The 25978-nt window shown below is 42.1% G+C and overlaps 3 protein-coding genes across 3 annotated transcripts; 2 read left to right on the top strand and 1 right to left on the bottom strand.

Moving 5' to 3' along the window:
• The first annotated feature begins 298 nt into the window (after nucleotides 1-298).
• Nucleotides 299-2240, top strand: LOC115762276 (actin-57B). Its single transcript, XM_030704438.1, has 2 exons — nucleotides 299-425; nucleotides 1070-2240. Exons 1-2 carry the CDS (start codon nucleotides 386-388, stop codon nucleotides 2158-2160), a joined length of 1131 nt encoding a protein of 376 aa, XP_030560298.1. The 5' UTR covers nucleotides 299-385; the 3' UTR covers nucleotides 2161-2240.
• Nucleotides 2241-8101: 5861 nt separating this feature from the next.
• LOC115762256 lies at nucleotides 8102-8803 on the top strand. Its single transcript, XM_030704411.1, has 2 exons — nucleotides 8102-8242; nucleotides 8417-8803. The coding sequence occupies exons 1-2, from the start codon at nucleotides 8179-8181 to the stop codon at nucleotides 8539-8541; spliced, it is 189 nt and encodes a 62-aa protein (XP_030560271.1). The 5' UTR covers nucleotides 8102-8178; the 3' UTR covers nucleotides 8542-8803.
• Nucleotides 8804-14072: 5269 nt separating this feature from the next.
• On the bottom strand, nucleotides 14073-22547 carry LOC115762289 (homeobox protein orthopedia). The gene is made up of 5 exons (XM_030704454.1): nucleotides 22234-22547; nucleotides 18760-19075; nucleotides 18450-18579; nucleotides 14908-14995; nucleotides 14073-14787 (listed from the first exon to the last, which is right to left on the bottom strand). Exons 1-5 carry the CDS (start codon nucleotides 22373-22375, stop codon nucleotides 14258-14260), a joined length of 1206 nt encoding a protein of 401 aa, XP_030560314.1. The 5' UTR covers nucleotides 22376-22547; the 3' UTR covers nucleotides 14073-14257.
• Between the last annotated feature and the right edge of the window lie 3431 nt (nucleotides 22548-25978).

The following is a 25978-nucleotide window of genomic DNA, read 5'->3' as shown; positions in this document are numbered from 1 at the left end:
GGCGTCGCTGCCGTTGCCGAAGGTGGGCGCAGATATCCATGAGTGAGCATGTGTTGCTGTATTTGTAGCTCTGTGTCTGCATGAATATCTCAAGCTATGTTTGTGTTGTTGTTGCTTTTTCTGTTGGTATTGCTTTTGATGCTATGCTGCTGCTGCTGCTGCTGCTGATGGCCTGTACAGGGGCCGACGGGGGCTGACGGGGGCCCAACGGCTGTGACGATGTTCAATTTTCTTGAACGCCAAGACAAATCGCTGCTGGTATAAAATCCGTGTACCAACGCGGGGATACGTTAGTCAGTCAGTTGTGTTCCAAAGCGTACACATTGCCGTATTTCTTGATTTAAATTCACCCGTGGTACCGTAATACAAACAAACCCCAGACAAAATGTGTGACGATGAGGTTGCTGCTTTGGTCGTTGACAATGGTGCGTATACCAAAAAAAAAGAAAAAGAAATTAAAATCAAAGAAAATAGATAGCTGGACAACTATTAACGGATAGAGAAACGGATTATACACTTTATTTGTGGATTATATTTTCAAGGATCAATCAGTGCAGTGTTCTAAAGTGCAACACACAAAATTTGTGCATTATCAAAACTTGAGCAAAGCTAATTTGCAAATTTTCTCAACAAACATAAAAGATACAAATATTTTCCAACACATTCCCCAAAAGAATTGTGATATTTTCGAGAAGAACAAAAACTTCCCTAGAAATCCAGCAAAAATGTATCTACATATACTTCTACTGAACATTTTCCAAAGATTTTGACATAGTTTCTCAATAACAATTTTCTGAAGAAATAAAAAAAGATATACATATTATCCAACACATTCCCCAAAAGAATTGAAATGGAAAATTCCAAAGATTTCAGGAAATTCCACTTGAGCACATTTCTAGAGCACTTTGCTCGGGAGTCATCCCCTAAATTTGATCAGTTGGAAATTTTCACACATATTTTTGGGAAATTTCCCACGAAGTACTCTATCCGTTTGGGGTCGCTCTGATTTGTAGTTTTTTTTTTTGGTATTTTTGCTAACGGACGTTTGGTTTGTGTCTTTGCTATGCAGGCTCCGGCATGTGCAAGGCCGGTTTCGCCGGTGATGACGCACCCCGTGCCGTCTTCCCCTCAATTGTCGGTCGTCCACGCCACCAGGGTGTGATGGTCGGTATGGGCCAGAAGGACTCGTATGTCGGTGATGAGGCTCAGTCCAAGAGAGGTATCCTCACCCTGAAATACCCAATTGAGCACGGTATCATCACCAACTGGGATGATATGGAGAAGATCTGGCATCACACCTTCTACAATGAGCTGCGTGTTGCCCCCGAGGAGCACCCAGTCCTGCTGACTGAAGCCCCCCTGAACCCCAAGGCTAACCGCGAGAAGATGACCCAGATCATGTTTGAGACCTTCAACTCGCCAGCCATGTATGTCGCCATCCAGGCTGTGCTCTCCCTGTACGCCTCCGGTCGTACCACCGGTATCGTTCTGGATTCCGGTGATGGTGTCTCCCACACTGTCCCCATCTATGAAGGTTATGCCCTGCCCCATGCCATCCTCCGTCTGGATTTGGCTGGTCGCGATTTGACCGACTACCTGATGAAGATCCTCACCGAACGTGGCTACTCTTTCACCACCACCGCTGAGCGTGAAATCGTTCGTGACATCAAGGAGAAGCTGTGCTATGTTGCCCTCGACTTCGAGCAGGAGATGGCCACCGCTGCCGCCTCCACCTCCCTGGAGAAGTCTTATGAACTTCCCGACGGTCAGGTGATCACCATCGGCAACGAGCGTTTCCGCTGCCCCGAGTCCCTGTTCCAGCCTTCATTCTTGGGTATGGAATCTTGCGGTATCCACGAGACCGTCTACAACTCGATCATGAAGTGCGATGTGGATATCCGTAAGGATCTGTATGCCAACATTGTCATGTCTGGTGGCACCACCATGTACCCCGGTATTGCCGATCGTATGCAGAAGGAAATCACCTCCCTGGCCCCATCCACCATCAAGATCAAGATCATTGCTCCCCCAGAGCGCAAATACTCCGTATGGATCGGTGGCTCCATCCTGGCTTCCCTGTCTACCTTCCAGCAGATGTGGATCTCCAAGGAGGAATACGACGAGTCCGGCCCCGGCATTGTCCACCGCAAGTGCTTCTAAGCATCTACTTGCTAATCATCTCCAGCGTCTGCCTAGTGGCCCATGCCTTGTCTTATGCCTGGCTCTGGGTCTGCTTTGCACATACGCAATCCAACAACAACAACAAGAAGAACAACATCAAACATATCTCCGAACATCCGAGATGCCCAGCCATCTGTTTTTTGAATGTCATTTAACCAATGTGTCATCATCCTTGGTTGCAGATTATTTTTTGTACTGACTGAACACTTTGTAATGAAAACGAACCCCATTTAATTGTTTATTTTGTGTGTTTTCATCAATGTTAACCATCTGATTATTTTATTAAGAAACGCCAGCCTCTTGTTTTGTATAGAACATCCTTCAATAGTCTAAATGGGGTCTATTGCTACGAAATATAAAATGATCGCATGAATGTAATTTTAATTAAACACAAATGAATTTATAATTATTTATAAATAAAAACGATTTTTTAGATTTAATTCTTTTCTAAAAATCTGCTAATGATAATGATTTTCAAATCGGGCAGCGCCCTATGGACGTTGGCGGATCAGGGGCTGGGCGGGGTTCAGCTGGTGCGGCTGGTTAACCGTGGGAACTGGCATCCATATGGAGAGCTGCCAGTCGCTGCCAGCTCTCCGTTCTCTTAGCGAATGTTTCCGGATTTCTATTTGCACAGGCAACTCGAAAACTAGAAAAGCTTTTCCGTCCGATTCCAGCCGGCTGCGTTTCATATTTCCCCATGCTTTTCTAGAGCTTTCTGGTCAGTTGCCTAATCGTGGCCAAAAATATTTTCGAAATGCTTTTTGCCCACGCCTGTGTATTCGAAAATTCCAAATGCTCTTTGGATATTTTTAGCCGAGAACAGCGGCATTCCAAAGCCAAAAGCATATCGAGAAATAGCATTTGTTTATGCATAGCCCGATCTGAGGAAGAGTAACTCGATAGGCCATGACGCAGATCGCTCAGAACGGAGCAAACATCGCCCAGAACATGGCAAAGATCAAAGCATTTGGATTTGCTTTAGATGAATATGTGACAAGGCTAGACGACTGTGAGAAATACCCTGCAAGTGGTTGAGACAATGCATATTTATCTAATATATAAATAAATACATATGTCTTTTGCATTCTAAGGATCTGATATATCGCTCAACTAACTAGCAGGGATAATAGACGGGCTAGGCGACTATGAGAAATACCCTGCATGCGTCTTAGACATAGTTATACATATCGATATAATACTTATATAATGCATATATAATCAACATTTAACATTCTAAGGATCTCATATGACGCTAAACGCGCTAAGCAAAGAATTTTAGGACAGGGCTAGACGACTATGTTATACCCTGCTTATCCTTTTCAGACATTGTTATACAAAGAACATACATTATACAAATATAATATGTCTATTGCATTCTAAGGATCCGATATGTCGCCCAACTAGCTAGCAAAGAAATAAGCATCTTGGACAGGGCTAGGCGACTATGGAAAATACCCTGCAAGCAGTTGAGGAATTGTTCGAAACTTTGATATATTAAAAAATATAGAATATTTGTTTTGCATTATGAAGAGTTGATACATTTAACTAGCTAGCAAGGAGTATAGTGAGTTAGAAAGGCCTGGCCGACTATAAGAAATACCCTGCAAGCAGTTCAGGAATGGTGAAAATCTCTTCCATAACAAAAAATATAATTAATGAGAGAATTCAAGAAGGAACCTAGTACTATGAAGTGCTGATATAATGCTGAGTTCCTAAGCTACCCCATATAATTTCAATTACAGGGCATTAACAAGCTGACAATTTTGACAAGAGATTAAACAAATTGTCGGCTATATAATGCACCAAATGCAAAGCAGACAAATTACCAAATGCCTAAGAGCTGGCATTATGATCTATCTTGAGTACAAAAAGAGAATGTTTGCCACAAATTGTGGCTGCAGCAGGGAATATACACACACACAGACAGTTTGTTTGAGCTCGATCTTCATGAATGAAAACTGTATGCGTGTGCAACTGGCAACTGCAGACGATGGCCAATTAATGGGCGCCAAATCTGGCAGTTAGCCAACAATAAAACGAAGAAAAAAATGATGGCTAAAATGGGCGCAAATTGCTGGCCGATCGAAGTCGAGTTCCTGGCTCGGATCGGCTGGCCGGCAGCGGCTGCCACATTTTCTCAAGCGAATCACTTTACAGGGCGCTGCACAACAATGCGCAAAGTCAAAGTCAAAGTCGGCGACGTTGTCAAAGCCAAATCCAAATGCAGTGCCAGCCAGCCCATCGTACAGCCCAACGACAACCCCAAAAAAGTTTCGGCCCACTAATCAATTTGCACAAAAACAAAAATAAACACGCACACAATAAGCGAGCACGTCGCAATAATGCAATACTCAGTTTTATTTAATTTCCATACAAATTCGATTTGAAATTCATAATAAAGAGCACAAATACACTCGTTGCCCCGTTTCCACACGTTTCCACCCGTTCGCCCGTTTTCAAGTATGCCACACAGAACGGCCCATATGGTCAATTAGTTTATGACTGGCGCGGCACAAAGCACAATGAGGAGGGCATCAAGTTCTTCAAGAAGCTTTGCGACCGCCTCATACACACACACACACACACACACACACGCACAGTCGCACACGCACACACGCCATCGCACACACATTGTTTTCACTTCAATTATTATCGATGCCACCAAAAATGAAAAAAATACCGAGCTTGTATTCGCTCAAGCGTATTCAAAGTACTCCTGAGACTTAAAACCTTTTTAAAATTTCGCAAATTTCGAATGCTAACAGCTTAATTGCACTTAGATGCTATATATGTATATATAAGATAATGGAGCTAGTCGCCTTTGCAGTTGGAAGAGAAGAAAGCAATAAGAAAGCGATATGCAATACAAATGATTTACCACAATTACAGCTCGTAATCAAGTTCTTTATATGTCATCTTCCAGTAACTTAGCTATTTAGCTAGTCGCCTTTTGAGTTGGAAGATAAGAAAGCGATACAAAAGCGATATGAAAAAGAAAAGGCGTAGTCAGGTACGAAATCCCTGCATGATGCACCACAATCTTAGTCAGACTTCGTTTATTTAAGCTAGCTACTCACTCTTTCAGTTGGAAGATAAGAAAGCGATAACAAAGCGATAGACAAAAGAAACTTCGTCAATTCTTTAGCGACAAGTGAACTCCTGGTATGACTTATTTGCGCCATGAATATTACCAAGTTATTAACTCGTATATTCCATATATCGGAGGGGGGGAAACCCTTTTTTTGAGTTTCATATTGAGCGATAAATGCAGACTGCATAAAATTGCGCGAACAAGGCGATTTAATTTGATTGATTTCAATTTGGCCCACTCCAATTTGGGCGAGAGAGATTCGAGATTCGCAAGAATAATAAAAGCGTCACATTTGATTGCATTTTTTGTGTGAAATTGGGCTGACAATGTGCGCTGACCAAATAATACAAGCGGAACCCATTCAACTGCGAACTGGCACACACACGCACACACACAAAAGGGGGTGCATCAATGGGGGTGATTGGCATTTGTCTGTGTGTGCGTGTGTGCGTGTGTGTGTGTACAGGCGCAGCCCACACCCGCTCAGCTGAGGCTCTTGTCCGCGTGCTGTGTAAACGTGTTAGGGCTGAACAAAAAAATTGCACTTTACGCAATTTATGTGCAAATTTCTGCAATGACTTTAAAGCGTTGCGTGCTTGAGGGAAGGGGAGGGGGGAGGGTAGCGGGGGCATGCAAAATGCCATTATAATCGCGCGCTAATTGAGTCTAATCGACTGGACCTGCGCACAGGGGTTGTTCGGGCAGCCCGAAAATGTATTTGAAGACTTGAAAGACTTGGCCACAATCCTTAGCCTGGCCGAGAAACGAGAGCTGAGCAGGTCTTTGGCCACTTGAATAGTTTCGGCCAAATGAGACTTAAGAACACTTCAGCTCGAGTGCGTTAAATCTGGCCATTATGCTATGCCAAAGTGCCCACAAATTAGTGCGAGTAATGTGTCTATTTAACAGCTATGGGCGATATTTAAATAAGCCGCCGGCTGAAAAGGCGACAAGAGCCAACAAATTGCAACAATTGCGGCGACAATCCGACGGCTCGAAATCCCACACACACACGCACCCATTGTGCGCTTCTCACACACACACACACTCGCACACATGACACCTTTTTGGCTAATACCTGCCCGGCGCACGGATAGGTGTCTCTGCATACAGTTGGAAAAATAATTATGCGCCTGATTTAACTCTAAATGGTTGCTAATTTGTGACAAATGGCACTGCATTTCACACACTCCGTCCCAAGTGTGTGTATGTGTGTGTGCGTGCGTGCGTGTGTGTTATCTGTGTATTTTTTAAGTGCTTTGCACTTGAATTTTACCGTTCTTTTTTCTGTGAAAGGACATTGTTGCTGGCAGCGCTAACAGCAAGTTTGACATTCGCATTGGCAGTTGAGCAGAAAATCTGCCCGACAAAATGGCTTCGCTCATCGAATTATGAATTCATGTGTGTTGACAGCCACAGAAACAAACAACAGGCACGAGTCGGGTGTGCTGCACTAGCAGCTGCCCTGCAAGGACAGCCATAGCTTACAGGTATTCGATTACATATTGTGATATGTTTAGATTTCTTCAAATTATTTATGCCATGCTTGCTTGCTACAGATTCTTTTGTATCTGCTCACTACAGATACTTTTGTGTCTCCGAGATACATTTGTTTCTCCAAGATACATTTGTATCTCAAATATACTATTGTATCTCAAATATACATATGTATCTCAAAGATACTTTTGTATTTCAAAATATTTTTAATGTCTTTGCTTATTACAGATACTTTTGTATTTCAAAGATACTATTGTATTTACATGATACTTTTGTATCTTAAAGATATTTTTATACTTTAAAGATACTTTAAAACTGACTTACGGTTGAAGGAAGTCGCATTTTGGAAAGACTCAATATTTCTTGAAATTAAACATTGCATGCATATGCTACTTAAAAGATACTTTTGTATCTCAAAGATTGATGCTCAAATGAGGGAAGTTCCACTTTGAAAAGATATGCAATCCACAGATACTTTTGTATCCCAAAGATACTTAATCAAACTTAAGCAAATATACTTTAGTTACCCAAATTTAAGTTCTTAAGTCTCATTTTTTTACATCACAAATAAAATACCTGACCCGGCCACGCCTCTAAAACTCAATTCGATTGCCTTGCGAAGTGGCTGAAGAGCTGATAAATTTATAGCCACAGCTAAGGAAATGGGCAAGGAAATTCGCATTTATTATAATCGTCGCATAATCATAGGAAATGCGAAAAGTGAAAAGAAAATTGCTGTCAATTTCCAGCGTCAGTTTACCCAATTGAGCACAATTGGCATTTTGTCATGCCTACGCAAGCAGATCAAAACAGATATATATATATGTATATACATGTAGAAGTATAAAAAAAAGTAAAGTAAAATAAAATTAATTTGCCAAAGAAGAAGGCGGCAACAACAATGCGGCAGTCGCTGCTCAAACTTTGCAATTTGTGGCGCGTTTCCGGCTTCCGCAGTTAGCGCGAATGAGCAGCAGCAGGACGAAGGACGAAGAACGAAGCAGGCAGAAGTCTATCTGACAGTCGGAAAATGGTGAAAAGGACGCGCAGCTTCAATTGTCATCAAATTCGTTTGATGTGCTTTCTGTCGCATAACAATTTTATGGCCATTCTCACACTCTCGCTCCCTCTTTCTTTCTTTCTCTGCGCTACGATTAGCGGGCACTTAGAGCAGTTAAGAGTTTCATTGAGTTTATTAAATCAGGCGTAATAATTGGGCCAATTGCGCTCTACTAAAATTGACTACAATCTCGACCTAGAAATCGATGCGGCATGCTTCACATTCGATGCCAGTTCCAGGCAGGCTATGCCTTAAGCATAGCCCAGTTCTTATATTCAAAATTCAAAATTCACAGCTCACAGTTCGAGTTGAAGACGTAAATTTTCGGTTTTTTGGTTTAGACAAAATGCCCTTCGCCGACGATGACTGGCGTCTAAATGCCACAATCAATCACATATCCAGCGAACTAGGCAAGTCAGAAAGACATGAATAGGACTTTGAACACTTGAAATAATAATAATAATAATAATAAAAATAATAATAATAATAATTATAATAATTAATAGATACTTTTTATACAAATTTATGTTTATGTCAAATTTCTGTTAACTGTTTTTTTTTTTGTATATTTCTGAAATGCACAGAGCGCACACATTTGGCCCGCTCTCCCCAGCTGCTGCGGGAATTGGACAACATCAAGGAGACCTGCCACGAATTGGGCCAGCCGGAAAGTTTTCGCTTAAAGCAGTACTACAATGAGGACGTCTGAGGTTCATCGGGGCGCAAAAAGGGAGTGAAGGAGACGAAATAAAAGAAATGCATAAACCTATCCAAATCACAGGAAAGTCATCAACGACACCTGTCGAGCTGCTCACCTGGCAATTAATAAAACGCAACGAGAAACTTGGCTAAAACAAACAAACCGAAAGGCGACAACAACTAACACGCCAGCCGAGAGGCAGCAGAGGCAGGCAACAGAAACAGTTTACAAATTGCGACAAAAGTTACGGAAATTTAATTAAAATCAAATACATTCATTTGCCAGCGCGCTTTTTGGTAGGACCAAAAAAGGGGGCCAAAATAAAGGGGGTAGCGAATTCTCAGTCAGGTGTGACTTGATAGTTTATAACACGCTTCACGAAGGGGCGAGTGTGTGTGCGGGTGTGTGGATGTGTGTGTGCTTGTCACTAGTTTTCCGCGTCGTTGAATAAACAAAATGTAAACAAAGTTTAACAGCAATGACACAGAGCACACACACACACATATACAACAGGCACACACACACACACCTAACCCCACCAAAAACTTGCACTCGAACAATTGTTGTTGCTGCTTTTTTTTATTAATATTATTTATGAGCCTGTGGTTGTTTCGAATGAATGCCTAGAGGAAAGGTGTATCTGCCAACACACACTCACTCACACACTCACTCACACACTCACACACACACTCACACACACACTCACACACTCACATACTCTCATACACACACACCTACACCAGCCTGCCTTGCCATCATTTACAGGCAGCAGCTGCTCAATTTCACAGCGCACACATTTGATTAACTTAATTTAATAGTATTTTGTTATTTTTCGTTTTTGTTGTCACTTTATTTAATACTCGTGTTCGTGTGCTTTTTGATATATTTGTTTGTTTATTTAATTTATTAGCATTATAAATAGGCACAGCTTGACGGTTCAGACCCAGTTTTTATAGCCCGTTCTGGGTCTGGGTCTGGGTCTGCGGAAAAGGGGTTTCAGGGAATTATTTCGTATTGCCGGCGCTCTCCATTCGATTCCCAATATGGAGCTTATTACAAACGAAGATGTATCTAAATAGATAGGGTAAGGTCCTGGTATAATTATTTTAACTGTGTTGGCAACAATTGTCCAAAAAGCAGCTGAGCCTTAGCTGGAAACTAAGACCAAAGTCTTGCATGTATGAAACTAGCTTCATGAGTTTAAATCTCATCAAAAATTATATAATATTAATTTAATGGACTGGATCCATTACAATTTACTTGTATTTAATTTGAAATCCAACCACAAAAAGCATTTTTCATGGCAACTCGCAAAGAATCTTTATCTATATCTTTGCCTATTTCCATTACAAAAGTATCAATATCAAAATGCACAAGCTAGCCAAGGTGAAGCCTTAAGGCAGATCCTTTCATAAAACTGCCTGCAAACAAAGGAGAGGTAAGAAAATAAATAAAATGTCGTCAATTATGTGTGTGGAGAGACGAGGCGACCATTGGCTAATGAGGACACAATTAACTGCACAATTGCCCAGCAGCAGCAGCAGTAGGAGAGGCAGCAGGAGCAGGAGCTGTGGTGGCAGCTGTACAGACTGGACCAGCTCTACCTGAGCTGTCCTGTCGAGGACTGTTGGCCAAAACACAGATAAACAACAAATCGTTTGACAAATCAGGCATGAAACCATTTTGGCAAAACGATAAACAAAAGCAACTCGGCTGCTGCTGCTCATTCTTTAATCACAAGGACACTTAAGGACGAACAGCCAGGATCAGTAGCTCAGCTGCTGCGAGCGATAAATAAGGCACAGCTTAGCTCATTGAAAGTCAGCACAAAAAGGAAAACTTCACTTCACTTTCAACGCCGCCAAGTATAAGATCCTTGCGGCTCTGGGCGGCTCACTTTGAAAACGTTACAAACAAACAAAAAGTATCGGGTATCGGATTGCGACTGTCGCCAACATGCTTACAGGGTATACAGGCGCGCATATATCCTGTCGGAAACTGTTGCGGTGATCCTCGTTGCGATCGTCGTGTCATGCGATATGCTGCGTAGGCAGCGGCAGCGGCAGCGGCAGCGTCTCAAGTCGGCGCAAATTACCGTAATTATCGTGCTGCAACAAAATGGCGCTCATTAGGCGCGCCTCCTTCAGCCGCGCCCACACAATCGGGCGCACAACGAGCCGCAGAGACAAGCGCTGCATAATTATTTTTCGCTGACAACTTTTTGATGAATTAAATAATTTTTTAAGTGCACCACAAATGATGCGCCTGATGATAATGACAATGATGATGATGATGATAATGATAATGATGATGTGGTAAACACAGGCTGAAGGATGCGCAGGACGACAAGCGGAGCTGCAATGAAATCTGACTTGAGCATCTGTTGAGCGGATTTAACTTGTTTAATTACCGTTGTATTCAGTTTTCCACGCCCTCAACCTCTCTCTCCCTCTCTCTCCCCCTCTCTCTCTCTTGCTGTCGCCGTCAACAGTTGCGCTCATTACACGGCCAGCTCGTCAAAATGTGGGCAGCCTTTCGAGTGTGTGTCCCACAACGCTTACCCGGCCGCGCCCCCTTCCCTGCTACCGCCCCCCCCCCCCCCGCCCTCTAGGTAACTGTAACTGTTGCCATTTTAATGCGCTCGAGCTCAAGTGTCGTCCCAAAATTGATTTTCATTTCATTGTTCGGCCTCTGAAGAGGTTCATAAAACTGCAAGCAAAATGGCAATGTGCTTGATTATGTTTGATACACAAACACACACACACACACAGAAACTGAGATACAAGGTGAAACTCGCTTCTGGGCTGAGCTGAATGCAAATACTGCACACACAGTCACAAAAGCAGGAGCGAGACGGAGCGATACTCGACACTCAATTTCATAGAGCCAAAAAAATACGAAACTGAAAAGGCCACTTGATAAATTTCATATATTTATAGCCCGCAGAGTACTGCGCTGCATTTGCACACTGAATGAAATTCCTTGAACACACACACACACACATACACACACGAACACAAGGACATTTCGACGGGGCCCGCTCCAAGTGCCGCCCCGGCACCATACAGCTTGGCCAAACACTTGCACAAATAAAAGATCTACTTCAACTTATTGAATTTTCGTTGATAGAAACAAGATAAAATGCGACATGGCAATAGCGACATTTCAATACGCTTCTTTCATTGACAATGATAATGATAATGATTAATGCGGATGCTAATGCAAATGTCAATGCGAATGCTACTGCTAATACTAATGCTAATGTTATTGATAATGATAATGCTAATATCAATGCCAATGGCAAAGGCAATTGTAATGATAATGACAATGATAATGAGTATGATAATGGTATTGATAATGTTATTGCTAATGCTAATGCTAATACTATTGTCAAGGCGAATGCTAATGCGAATGAAAGTTCTAATGGTAGTGATTGATAATAATGATAATGCTAATGCAAAGCCCTTCGCGTTGGGCTTTGCATTAGCATTATCAATGCTAATGCCAATGAAATTGCAAGTGATAATGATAATGATTATTGTATTGTATTAATGTATCTTTCTTATACTCTCCAGATAGTTGAACGAATGCTATTCAGATGCTTATATCTGGCAAGATATGCTAACTCTTTCAAAATAAAGCCATATTTAAATGGCATAACACTCTGGGTAGACAGTGTATATGGAGTTTGAGGTTGGATGTCTTTTGCTGCCCGCGCCCACAAAAGGCATTTGCATATGAGTTTTATGAAAGCTCCTTTGACAACGCTGACTGGGCCGCCTTTGTGGGCTGGTCCTCGACTTGCCGCATTTGTCAGTGACAAATCCGTTAAGTCGCGCATTTCGCTCATTACGACAATGATGATGATGCTGCTGCTGATGATGATGATGATGATGATGCTGCTGTTATAGTATTTGTGCAGGGAATTTAATTCTGACCCCACAGAATGGTAAGTGTAATCAAATTGCAACCCAAAAGCAGCAGCAGCAGCAGCAGCAGAAAACTTGACGGCGATTTTATTAAATTTAAGTCCACAGTTGCACACACAATGCGACGTCCTGTGGCGCCACAGAATTATTAAAAAGTAATTATGGCACAAATTACGAGATATCAATACAGCATTTAGCTCCGCATGCGGCCGGCCGGGCACAAAAAACCCGCCGTCGAGACCGGTTCGAAAAGTTGAGCCGAGGTGAGGCAAGGTTCGGGGTATGTTTAGGTTCAATTGGAATTTGTGCAAATCCTTTGGCTCACATCCTTCGCGAGCGGCTGCCGTTTCCGCTGCTGTCTGCGGCTCACAATGCGATTGCAGGCATTCTTCGGCCAGACTCCGACTTCGATTCGACTCGTCTTCTATGCACATGTGCGCAACCATTTCTTTCCGCTTGCAATTTGACATAATATCAAGATTATTATTTAATTTCAACTACTGCTCCGATCCTTGAATGAGCCGAGCTACGGGACGCATTGATGCATTGTCGGGGTTGTTACATTCCATTTATCGGCCAGCTTCGGTCTGCTCGGGTAGATCAATTCCCTTGACTTGCTGAGCATCAGAAAGGTCGACAGCTTGTATACAACTATTGATAAAAGGCCTCGAGATTACGTGTTACTTTGATGAATTGTTAATTTTGCGCTTCGATTGCGCAATGTGCGCAGATCTTGAAGGGCAACGAACCGAAATCAGTCAAACAAGTATTCAAGCGAAGTCTAAAGCCAGTCAATCGAAGAAAGAAACTACAAGGTATACCCTGTAATTTCCATTGCTTACAAACATAACTCTAGATAAGCCCCAGTTTTAGCCTAGAAATGAGGTTAAGTGTATATTCTTAATTAGTATCAACAGCCTGGGCTAGATAGCTAGGTCTGTCGATCTGTCTCTATGCATGCTAGTCTCTGAGTTTCAGGCGATCTCATTGAAACATGGCATAGATCTATTGATTTTTATAGGCAGTACATGTATCGGAATAGGTCGGAACGCACTACTCTCTTTTATAACTGCCGTAGGCAGTAAAAAATGAAGTCTATGTTCTGTTCTTCTTAGGAACTATTGGCAAGAAATTAATTGAGTTGTATGACGGATAAAGATATATATATATAAAACTGTTGACTGACTGATCTAAAAAAATATATACAGGTATATAAACCTATATGTTAGGTATACCTAAGGGTATGTAATCCCCAAGTTCGAATTGCCTTCCTTTCTTCCAGCACATAAATCTATTACTTATCCCTAGCTCTGTATAAATACGTAAGCCTAAAGCCCATGCCTACTCTGTTTTATATAGTATATATTATATAACACAAATATATAATATATATCTCGATATACCATATACCACACCTTAACCCTAACTCCAAGCAGGATCTATTTAGACTTCGACATCCCACAGATATATCCTCTTCCGTATTTTAACTAGCCCTAGCTTAGCTCCATTTGGATTAGCTTAAACGCAGTTCTCTTGACTTTGATTTATTTGTTTTCTTAAGATTATTTTTAATTTACACATTCGTATTAACTAGATTCTATGACACTTGCAGCAGTTAATTAAAGATTAGTTTCTTATAAGTAGTAAATATGCAACACAAACAGAAAGTTCAATTTCCTTATCCACTTAGGGGCTATGCTAAAGATATATACACAATCCGTCCATTATATCACCACGAGGGGGGAATTCCTATTTGCGAATTCGAGCGTCGAGCTGCTAACTTCTCTGCCGCTGGTTCAGTCTTCGCTCTTGGTAACCACGGAAACGGGCGTGGAGGCGTTGCTGCTGCCGCCCGTGGCGCTGCGCGGCGACTGCGCCGCCGTCGAGGTGAGCGTCAGATCGCCAGAGATGAGCGTGGTGGCGCCATGCGCCAGCTGGTGGGGCGCCAGCGAGTTGGGGCTCTCGCGCGGACTGCTGTTGCTGCACGGCGGACTCACCTGCGCCGACGACGGATGCAGCGACAGATTCTGCGGATAGCCGGCGGATGCGGCCGCTGCCGCTGCACAGCCGCTGGCCGCGGCCGCAGCCGCTGCGGCGCCGGCGCCAAAGATGCCATTCAAATTGCTGAGGCCCATGTACTGGGAGAGCAGCGTATGGAAGTTGGGCAGCTTGTAGTGGGGCGGCATCAGCTGCTGCGGCAGCAGGCCCGGATTGAAGTGTTGATGCAGCGCAAAGTGCGGCGGCCAAAACTCGGCGGGCAGCGCCGCCGGATGCCCGGGCAGTGCGTGCGGCGGCAACGGTATGCCCAGCGGAAACTCGGGCAGACCTGCGTAGAGAAAGCAGAGAGAAGGAGAGCATGAGATTTCGGCGTCGATTGGGCACACACGCGGCACGCGGCACACACAATTCTAATTATGTTGCACACGTAATTTGGTAATTTGCTTACCTTGGTCGGGCAGCAGATAGCCGGCCTTGTCCTGATTCATAAACTTCTCACGTTTACGCCATTTGGCGCGTCGATTCTGGAACCACACCTGCAAAAGTAAATGGACAAAAGTTGCAGTTAACAGTTCCACAATGCAAATCCTTTCCAATGTCTTTTGTAATTGGCCCTAAGCAAGGTGTGAAACGAAGAGCTCATCAAATGCCTAGCATAGCACCGCATACACTCTAAAAAATATCTGCACACCAAAGTGTGCAGTTTTGTTTTTTTTTCTTTAAAAGATATTTTATCATATTAAAACAAGTTTAAATAAAATTAAATTAAATCCTAAATCCTTTTGGAACTATTTGCATGTTGTCCTATTTCCTTCATGGAAAATCTAGAAAATCTATCTTAGAAAGTATTTTTTTGTGTGTTATACAAAAATTTGCCATATATCTGATATTTTTTATTTTGACTTTAAGATAAATTAGAAATTATTTTCTAAAAAATAAATCAATTTGAAGTCGATTTCTTGTTAATTTTTTTTTCTGAGTGTCGCCTAAAACCAAACTCAATCCCAAGCTGAGCCAGAACTCGAGTCGGAGTCTGAATCGTAGTCGCAGTTGGAATTGGAGTCGGAGTCGGAGTCTGCGTCTGCCAAATACAATGGCATCCAATCGGAAGTGTGCAACTGTGATTTGTCCTGGCGCCATGCGAGAGAGAGAAAGAGTGGGGGCAGAACGAGCCTGGCCCCATGCATTTTTGACACTCTGCGCAGGGGTTGTAGATGGTACTCACTGTAAGGTGGGAAGGGGGAAGGGGGAAAGGGGGGCTGTGGCACTTCCGGCCGTCGAGCTGGGCCGGAACAGTGGAAGAGCTGTCTCGTCTTGGTCTTGGCATGTATTAAGAAAATTAATTGTTTGTAAATTGAAATCACTTGACAACTGTGCACAGCTCGAAGAGTTGTGCAATTATAGACGCCCTGTATTTAGCTGCTGTCACACACACACACACACACACTCGCACACACAGCATCCTTCGTTGCAACAACAATGCGTGCAGCGGAGCGAGTCGTAAATTAGCAACGATTTCCTTGCAATAATTGCTGCCAATTATTGTCCTGTGTCTGTGCATGCCACACCCCTTGCCCCCACCCCCCTGCCCCTGCCACTGCCCCAGCCTCCTTCCATGTGTGTGCAACCCTTGTGATTTTGTGCGCATTTTAATTGTGAGCAGCGCAATTATAATGCGGCTTTGGCCAACAACCTAATGCCACTTTTCAGGCCCAACCAGCCGAGCAGCCGACCATCGAGCTGGTCCTTAAAGTTGAATTCACGGATATCCTGACCACATTTATCGCACATGTGCGATCAGCACAAAGATAAAGCTCCAAAATTAAATATTTGACAACAACTAAATGAAATCGAGTCTAAAAGCATGAAAGAAAGAAATCTTAAGTTTCCATTAAAACGAATAAACATTTCGGGAGCATAACACGAACATTATCAGAGCTAGAGAGAAGAAATTTAGATAAGTTCTTGAGGTTGGCCCGTATTTTATTGAACTCCCTTAGTCTGTAGCCTAGGTATCTGCACGATTCTCTATGCCATATTTATGCCCTGAGTATTTCATAAAGATCGGACAATATGCTCCGAAGCCGAGGCTTAAGGCAGGAAGAAGCAAAGCAACTTTTACTTGTCTTGATAGAAGAAGTTCCAGGGCAACTCCTAGTCAGGCAGGCCCGACTCCAGCACTCGAGCTTCTTTTACTTTGCTTAGTTCCCATTGGCACAATCTATCGAAACTGACTTTTTGTATGCCCAAATATGAAATATATCTCAAATCGTATCAAAACATGCCTGGCAAAGGGAAATATTGTAATAAATTAATCGTCATAGCTCACAAAACGCAACAGATTTGAGCTCTTCAAAAAGCATTAGCAGGCTGATTTGTCATGCAAAATGCGCTTAACAAAATATGTATTTTTCTCCCTAAAAAAAAATCGAAAAATCGTCAAGCACAACTCACATTTGTTGATGGGGAAGGGGAAACCCTGCGAATGTGAACTGTTTGCACATGCCTCATGCAAATCCCAAAATAATTGACCGCTCATCAACCCCTTGCGACAGGGCAACAAAGTATCTGATAGATACTAGAAAAAAAGAAGCGAACAGCTCTAAATCTGTTACTATTGAAGCACTGAAGTGGGACTGAGAGCATGACGTCTAACGTATGCGAATCAATGACCAATTACGCTTAATCTGCCAGCGGATACACAAACGTGAAACGTGGCTTCAAAACGGGTAGGACAGTGTTCCGCAGGACGAGTGATAATCCCTCAGTGAGTGCCAGGTCAAGTTGTTTTACATTCCCTTCTTTTTTTTCTTTTATTTTTTTTTTGTTGCGAGTATCTCTCGTATCTGTTTCTGTCAACTCGAGTGCTTGAAAGCATTTCAACTGAAATCAAATTGCGCAAGGATCGAAACAAGGATCGTAGCCCAATTGCACGTGTGTGTGTGTGTGTGTGTGTGTGTGCGAAGCCACTTTTGATTGTTTACCCAAAAGTAGAGTTAATAAAAATACCAACACCCAAAAACTGAGACTCTCGCCCTGACAAACTTAATCATTTGGAAAATCACAATATCTAATGTCCTTTAGCCACCCCTAAAGCAGCAACCCCCAACTATGTGTGTGCGTGTGTGCATGTGCGTGTGTGTGTTTGCATACAAAGTGTGCACTAAGTGTTTAAAAGACCATTTACAAATTAAGTCCTTTGATTGTTAGCGATTTTGTTGGCCAATTACAATTTCTATAAACACCCTAAATAATATACTTAGCGAAAAAGAAACTGAAGTTTGTTGTCAAACCAGCTCGAAATGACTTCAACTAAGCGAAAAATTCTTAATTTAAGCACTTTTTTTTTAAATTCAAGTACAAATTTTCCCACTCATGAAGTATTTTGTGCTTATTTGAATCTTAATTTTAACTTTTCTCGTTCAAACTTTCTTAAACTAAGAACAAATAACTTTTTTTAAGCATTTTATGCTTTTTTAAACATGCAAAAGATTGTTTTAAATGCTTTGTGCTTAAGATGAATCTATTTCTCTTGTTTCTACCCCTTTACAAGTTATTTTCAATTCAATATTCAACTTATTTTAAGCACTGAAATGCTTGTTATAAGAACTTTGTGCTTAAAACAAATCTTTTTCTAATTTTTTGTTCTCTTTAGCAATTTAATTTAGTATTTCATTTATTTGAAGCCTGCAAGTGCTTGTAACAAAAACTTTCTGCTTAAACCAATTCAATTTCTCTTGTTTTTTTTTTGTTCTCTTCAACAGTTGCTTTTAAAGTCGGTATTCAACTTAAAATGCACTTGAAATTGAGAAGAGCAAAACGCTTGAAATTGGCTGAAAATCGTTTTGAGAGCTTCGCGCCTGGCTTTTCGCTCAGTGTAAGCCGCTTAGCTTTGTGCGCTGACCTGGCCGACATAAGCCGTAAATAATTACATAATCAGCAGCTAAATATACTCAATTGAGGCAATATAAATCTAACTGGTTGATTTACCTGAACGCGTGCTTCGCTCAGGTCGAGTCGCATCGCCAGATCCTCCCTTGTGAACACGTCCGGATATTGTGTCTTCTCAAAGGCGCGCTCCAATTGATGCAATTGAAATGTTGTAAACGTGGTGCGAGATCTGCAAATCACATAAAAAAAACAGACGCGCCAGAGGGTAAGTCGTTGCTGTCGATAACAATAAAGTTGTTTAGTTGCTTTTTAATGGGCCCAACAATGGGCCAAATACGATTTGATCTGCTAAGCGGCTTGTTAAGAAGGACTCTGTTCAAGGACTCTAATAGATATACACATTGCTTACCTGCGAACTTTGCGCGGTCGCTCCATGTCGCCCAGATCGTGGCCATTATTGAGGCTCGAGGAGAGCTCGTCCTCGTTGTCCACGTCCAGGCCGCTTTCCGTATTTGTGGGCGAGTCCTCGCGCTTGGCAATCAGCTGTTGTTGTTGCTGCTGCTGCTGCTGCTGTTGTTGTAGTTGTTGCTGGTGCTGATGCTGATGTTGCAGTTGCTGCTGCTGCTGCTGCTGCAGCAAGCTGTTGTTGTTGCTGCCGCTGTTGCCGGCGTGATGCAGGTGATGTATGTGATGCGCGTGTGTTATCAGCACCTCGTTGGGTGTTTCTGTGAAAATCGTTGAATTGAAATAAAATTAACTGCAAAGTGCACTTCATAATTCAAGAGCGAAATCCAAAAGTTTGCCAAATTGATTTCGAGTGCTTCAAAGTTTGCCAATTCGTGTTTGACTTTGGCATAAAACAGTACAAAAAACCAGAGCAAATGGAAAACGTAACAAAATAAAAACCAGGCAAACAGAATGTCGCAGTTGAAATACCCTTACATGGAAAGGATTTACCACTCAAATAAAACTATTTTCGATATACGGAGTATATATATGGAGTTATTCATATATGCTTCAAATTTACAGACTTTAGCTACCCAAGTTTTTGAGAATGACCAAATTCCTCTTTCAGATCAATAAATATACTTTAGAATGTCGCGAATGCTTCCTTCTGCCCTGCAGATACACTGCACAAAACATGTATGGCCTTGTTATATCGGAGTTAAGAGAAATAGACAAGACAGTGCTCATTTTCTGACCTATTTTGATGTACATCAAATTGCTGATGATACATCTTTGATGTACATACACACTTTACATAAACATATTTAAGACTGAAACATTTAACAAAACCTATTTGATGTACATTAAATTGTAGACTGATAAATTTCTCTCTGATCTCTCTGACGTACATCAAGAGTTCGACTGATACAGTTCATAAAACTTCTGCGATGTACATCAAATACGCGATTGAAAAATGTTTGAAAATCTACTGGATGTCGTGATGTACGTGTAATGTAAAAAAGTCTTGTTTAATTTATCAGTCAATAATTTGATGTACATCAAATAGCTTTCATGAAACGTATACAATTTAATATAGAATATAGAATTATATACATAATTCCAAGCGTAACATATAAGCTGAGAATATTTTATAACCCTATGCAAGTGTATATGGAAAAGTGAAATGAAAAAAAATCAAGTTGCGCTGCGGCAGCTGCGAAAAAGCGAAATTCATTGAATTGCAACTGAAGTAGTAATATCCTGATATATCCTGGCTGATTGAATGTGCCGTCAACTTTGCCAACTTTAACCCCCATTTAAATGCTTTAAGCGGCAAGCTTTCAAGTGCGCTCTCCAAGCGAGTGTGTGTGCGAGCGAGTGTGTGTGTGTGTGTGTGTTGCACGCAATTCGATTTGGCAATCAATAACAAATAATTATGGGAAGCAGCGAATTTTGAACTGAAAGCCAACTAAAGTTGCCTTTCTTTGGCGGCAACAGTTGCCAAAAAGTTAAAAGCAACCCCTTGAGGCCTTGATCCTGGCAAGTCCTTTCACACGGCCCGAGTACATGTGTGTGTGTGTGTGTGTGTAACATTTTTCCAGCAGAACATGTAATCAAATTTTAATGAACCTCAAATTAATAATATGCACAATGACGAGCCAGGACGAGGCAGGAACACACACGCACAGCGGGGCATCGAGTAGTGCACAGGATTCGGCTATTATCCTGATCGTTTGGCATTGCCGTTGATGTACATTGGCAACATTTATGCGCCTTGCTTGTTGCGGCGAAAAAGGTAATTTGCCCCGAAAGCGGCATCAAATTACGGCGCACAGGACACTCGCGATTGAGCATGAAATTGCGCCAGCTATGCGCTCTATATGTATATATATCCTGGCAAAATGTCCTGCGGTGCGCACGTTGTCACAAAATTGTAACCTTGGGTGCTGCTCCTCATCCTGCTGCGGCCCATGAATGTCAATCTGAAATCTAATTACGGGTCTAATGATGGCAAGCGTCTCATTACGGCCGTCCTGCTGCCAGGATATCAATATCGTGATATGTTTTGATTTGCGCTCGACTGTTCTCATTTTTTAATGCTTCTTGCCTCAGCTCCCTTCCACTCCCCCCCCCTCTCTCTCTCTCTCTTGTCGCGTCGCGGCCACGCCCACAACACGCTGCCCAACAACGGAACGCCCCATTGCATTGAGTGTGAAACATGGCCAGCTTTTTGTGAATGCCCGAAAAACTATGGTCATGTCCTCGTCCTCGTGCTCGTCCTCATTTGCATATGATGAAGAAAGACATCCACAGACAACGATAGGCGGTCCTTTTGATGTGGTTTTCCATGGAGCACGTTGCCTCCAATTGAAGAGCTGCCCCTGGACATTCTTAAAGGGAGTGTGGATTCTCTGCGGGTTTTGTGGCTATGCAAAAGGTTGTTCTAGTGAAAAGTTTAATTGCAATTTCTGATCAAGGAACTTTGTCAGCAGATGACAAAAGAAGAGATCGAAAAGGGGTTTCGAAAAGAATAATATAGAATAGACTATTTTCAGAAACTATTTTTGCATATTTCAATAAACTAATATATCAAATATCATTACTTATTATTTATTCCTATTATATTATAATATTATTCAGTATGAGCTAATAAATATCTGATTATTGCTTCCAGAAACTGTTCTTACATATGTTCAAACTCCCAAAAAGATGAAAGACGGAAGCAGGAAATTTAATGCCTAGAAGAGGATATCTATTAAGCTCATAGAGGCTTGAACCCGAAAGAGGTTCAACGTTCGAACTTCCGTAAATATTAAAGATGGAAATTTTCAATAGAAATGCAATTTTAAGCAATTTAACGAAGTTTTCAATTAAGACAAACAATAGTTGCCTATAGAATAGAAGCCTTGACTTCCATTGAAGAGTTTACTTTTAGTACGAGGTTAGAGTTCGAGACCCCGAAAGGACGAAAGGGCGAAAAAAGGAATTCTTAATTGAAAAGCAAGTTAAGCAAGTTTATATAATAAAATGTTCTGCATGAATATAAACAATGTTATTATTGTCATTATTGAAAGTTGCACTTAAAAACATTAAAATTGACTTTAAAGAAGCCTAGGTTTCTTTTGCACCCTTGGCTCAGAGATTTGAACCAAGCGCTAGTTCCAACTCGTATAAATGCTGGTTCTTGTAAGCAAAGGATATATCTATTATTAATTTGTGGCCAATAACTAGTCAATGTGAAGCTACATTACTTTTAATAGACAATACGTAGAACCTCAAAACAATCTGGGACTCGAACCCGAAATTTCGCTAATTCTATCAAAAACCATTTGAAACTTCGACTTGGCTTGGCGCCGATCACCGACGGCAAAAGTGTTTGGCATAGCTAAGTTTTTACAGCTAGAATATATATGACGGTTGTATGGCTAAAACTTACCGCTGCGCTTGGTTTGATGCTGATTGCCCAGGATCTGATCGATGCTGTAGACGGCGCGCGGTCTGGAGACGGGACTCTCGGGTACTGGACGCATGGCTGGCGGCATGATGGGATGCTGTTGTGTTGTCGTTGTGCTCATCATCGCGTGCAGCCAGAACAAACAGTTCGAAAACAGCAGCTGTTGACTAAAGCTCTGATCTCTTTGACTTTTGGCTAACAGCAGCTCGCGACGTGCATGACCCGGCGGCGCTTGAGTTATTGTACCTTTATATGCTTTGCCCTTTTTTATTGGCCACCAAACTAGAAAACCCGCACGCACACAAATTTGTTAACTGAAATTCGAAATTCTTGTTTATATTTGGCTTTTCGGCTAACGACAACTGTAAATTTGACACGTACGCTGGCGGCGATCAACAACCACCGACTGAGCTCGGCGACGTCTGAGCGAGGGCATTAAATACGTCGGAGAGGCGTTTTATTGTCGTTACAGCGGGTGGGGGGCGGCGGCAAAGTGAAATGGGCGAGGCAGCTGCTGTCGCTGCTCCGCTGCTCCGGATTGTTATCCTGCGTATATCCTGGCTGCAAGTCTGCCGTCTCGCTTGCGCAGGGTAGTTTGTGCACAGGTAGTCTAGGGGCGGCTCTCTCTCTTGCCGCGCTCTCATCCTCATACGCTCTCCCTGTCACCCTCTCTCTCTCTCTCTCTCTCGCTCTCGCTCTCTTTTAATCAATTTCTTTGCCAGTTAGCTCTGCAACTATGTTTGCTGATTAATTTTATTTATTTCATAAATTTCGCTCATTAAAACTGAGCTCTATTTGTTCGTCGCTCGCCCTCTCGCTCTTACTCTTCCTCGCTCTCTCTCCCTCTCTCTCCCTCTCTCGCTCTCTCTCTCTCTAGCCTCACGGGCGCACGCATCAACAAATCACAAAACAGGTTAGTTCCTACCTGAAGCTAGGCGGCCATTTGTAGCGCATTTATGATTTCCGCTTTTTTATGCCCGTTTCACCTTTCGGTCCACAAGTCGTAAATTGTGCACCTTGTCCAGCCAATTTGATGATCCCCGCTCGGGTTAAGCGCTGAGCCTCGCGTTTTCATTGAACAATCCAAATGCTCAATGAAAGAATCCCCTTACTTAGGCATCCGAACATCAGGCAGCTCCTGGCAAGGGTTTCATTGAATAAACAGATCTGCAGGGTTTCCAAAATTAGGTACAGCAGAAATATATAAGAGATTTATAAAGTAATCCAAGGCGAATATTTAAAGAAATTGTATGTGCAAAATAAAATTAAAATTATGTGTACAAAAATAATAGAAACAATTAAACAATAATAATATTAATATTATTATGGAATTCATATTTTCTAAATGTTATTTAAGTATTTTCATCTAAATGTGTTTTGGCGACCTTTCCATTTTTTTAAATCTTTGAATAAGGTATAGAATTTAAATTTTAAAAAATATACAAATTTTTAAGAAAACGAAAAAAATATTATTTGATTTACGCAGGCAAATATAGCTTGGGAATACCCTTCTATAAAGTTTTCAATGGTAATAATTATTAAATTAAAATATTGGATGTTCGAACCCTCAGATTCGAGCCCATTTTTGGCACAGAATTCAAATTCATTTCAAAATATATATACATATAATATATAATAAAAATAACAATAACATGGTTTAACTCTAATGAAATTAATAATGAAATAAGTTATAATAAGACCTGATAAATGCATATTCTAGTATCTAGGATTTGATTTGTTCTCCCTTGCCAAATTTTTAGATGCTTTTCGATATCAAATAAAAGCTGCGAAATTTTCGTAGAATTTTGTTAGAGCTCCCCTAGTGTAAGCTAATCCCTTTCTCATATCATCTTCACAGCTCGACTAATATTCTAATAAAAAACTTGAAATAAGCACGAACTTAACGCATTTGCTAAGCACTCGTCAGCCTCGTACTCGCCTCGTTGCCTGGCTGGATTTGATTGAGCCTGGCTTAGTTCTAGTGTCTACGGCTCTCGGCGCTGTCGGCCTTATGCAATGACAACGCAGGTTGCATAACAACAAAAGGAGCAGCCAGGGCAGGCATTCCAGAAAGCGGACAATGCGGCATTTGTGTACGTGGAACGCCGCTTACAATGCAAATCTACTGCGCCGGCTGCTTAATTTGTCGAAAACTTACACAATTGCTTTGTGCGACTGTGGCCAAAACAAGGCCCGAAGCCAAAGGACGACAAGGAGGAGGACAATGCGGCACCTCGCTGGCCGCGTACTTTCCCGGGAACTGTGAACAAGTACTCGAATCGTAGTTGACCAAACTCATTAAGGTGCCAGATGTGTGACGCCACACTTCACACAGACAAGCGCAACAGGACGTGGCAGGACGCGGCAGGACACTGGCCGCAGCTTAGGCCCTGGCCTGCCTGATTAGCATAAACCAAAGGCGCTTAATCATATTTTCATAGGACGCGAACACGGCGCAGATTTCATTCAGAAATCCGATTGCAAATTCGTTTAATATAGAGCTGAACGCCGGTTCAGCCGCGCGGTGAGCCTGTGTGAACCCTGCGAGCCCCTACCTGGCCCAAGCGTTGCTAATCTTTGATCTGGTCGCGATTTGTGCAGCATCATCAGCGCACTTAGCGCACTCTCTGCCCAATGCCCATTGTCCATTTATCCCTTATCCGGCATCGAATCAGTGGCTCATTAGCCCAATCCAAACATCGGCTGATCAATTTTGCCTGCTAATTGCAGACCTGCCTTGTAAAAGTTGATATCTCGAGATGCCGTCTCCAAGATGGGACTCCAAAGTCGTTAAGGGTCAAACAGGACTGCGATGCACCTGTAAGTATTGATCGAAACTTAAGAAGTCCGTGCGTCGAACCAGCAAGCAAGAAGTCGCTGGTTCAAATTCCGCAATTATCTGTTATTACACTTAATTAACTATAAGTTCATATGTTTATTAATTCTATTACTATTCAAAACTTGTACAACAAGAATGCCTGAGCGTCGAACTAGCGAGGGAGTGGTCGCCAGTTCAAATCATGAAATGTACAACTTTAATATCTAAGTATATAATTATTTGATTATTTAATTTATTATGATTTTGATCAAAACGCCTGAGCATTGAACCAGCAAGCGAGAAGTCGCCGGTTCAAAGTCCGCAATTTTTGATTATATATATTTTTTATTTAACTAATGTTATTCTTAAATAAAAACAAGAAAGGTTTTTCAAATAAAGTCTTACCAAAAATCGATTGCATTTTTTGAGTTTTGTTGCTTTTCCAGTTGAATGCTGCTCCACTTGGCTCTGATCTGCATTAAGCTGCAGTTATTTGCGTGTGGCTCCAAGTCTATTGTCTGGGCCACTTCAGAGGGCGCCACTCCATGGCAACCAGAAAGCCATTTAACGCAAGTGTGAAATGACAAATTGAATCAAAGTCAAACTCAAACTCATTGAGGCCTGCACTTCAATGTAATTTCTAAATTAGCACATCAATGTGAATGAACCCCCCCCCCTTCCACACCAAAACCCCGCCCGCTCCACTCTAATAGCTGCCAACCCACCAACCTTTCAGAGAGCCCAACTTTCGCTCAAGGGACATGCGCAGCGTAGCTCAAATCTGATTGGTCAATGCGAGCAGCTCACACACGCACACAGGCACACATTTGCTCGCAACGAGGTCATTATCGTGTTGCGCAACCCCTGACCCAAGCCACAGACCCCATCGCCCCCCTACCCCCACGCTTG

The sequence above is a fragment of the Drosophila novamexicana genome, unplaced genomic scaffold (assembly GCF_003285875.2).
Source record: "Drosophila novamexicana strain 15010-1031.04,08,12 unplaced genomic scaffold, DnovRS2.1 tig00000564-arrow-pilon, whole genome shotgun sequence".
Taxonomy (NCBI): domain Eukaryota; kingdom Metazoa; phylum Arthropoda; class Insecta; order Diptera; family Drosophilidae; genus Drosophila; species Drosophila novamexicana.
The sequence above is the reverse complement of the archived record's forward strand: the minus strand, read 5'-3'. Positions and strand labels throughout refer to the sequence as shown.

Coding starts and splice junctions, on each gene's coding strand:
- LOC115762289 (XM_030704454.1), bottom strand. CDS start 22,375: ATGATGAGCACAACGACAACACAACAGCATCCCATCATGCCGCCAGCC. Junction 19,076..22,233: donor GCATCAAACCAAGCGCAGCG/GTAAGTTTTAGC, acceptor CGATTTTCACAG/AAACACCCAACGAGGTGCTG. Junction 14,788..14,907: donor CTATCTGCTGCCCGACCAAG/GTAAGCAAATTA, acceptor TTCTCTACGCAG/GTCTGCCCGAGTTTCCGCTG.
- LOC115762256 (XM_030704411.1), top strand. CDS start 8,179: ATGCCCTTCGCCGACGATGACTGGCGTCTAAATGCCACAATCAATCAC. Junction 8,243..8,416: donor TCACATATCCAGCGAACTAG/GCAAGTCAGAAA, acceptor TGAAATGCACAG/AGCGCACACATTTGGCCCGC.
- LOC115762276 (XM_030704438.1), top strand. CDS start 386: ATGTGTGACGATGAGGTTGCTGCTTTGGTCGTTGACAATG. Junction 426..1,069: donor TGCTTTGGTCGTTGACAATG/GTGCGTATACCA, acceptor TTTGCTATGCAG/GCTCCGGCATGTGCAAGGCC.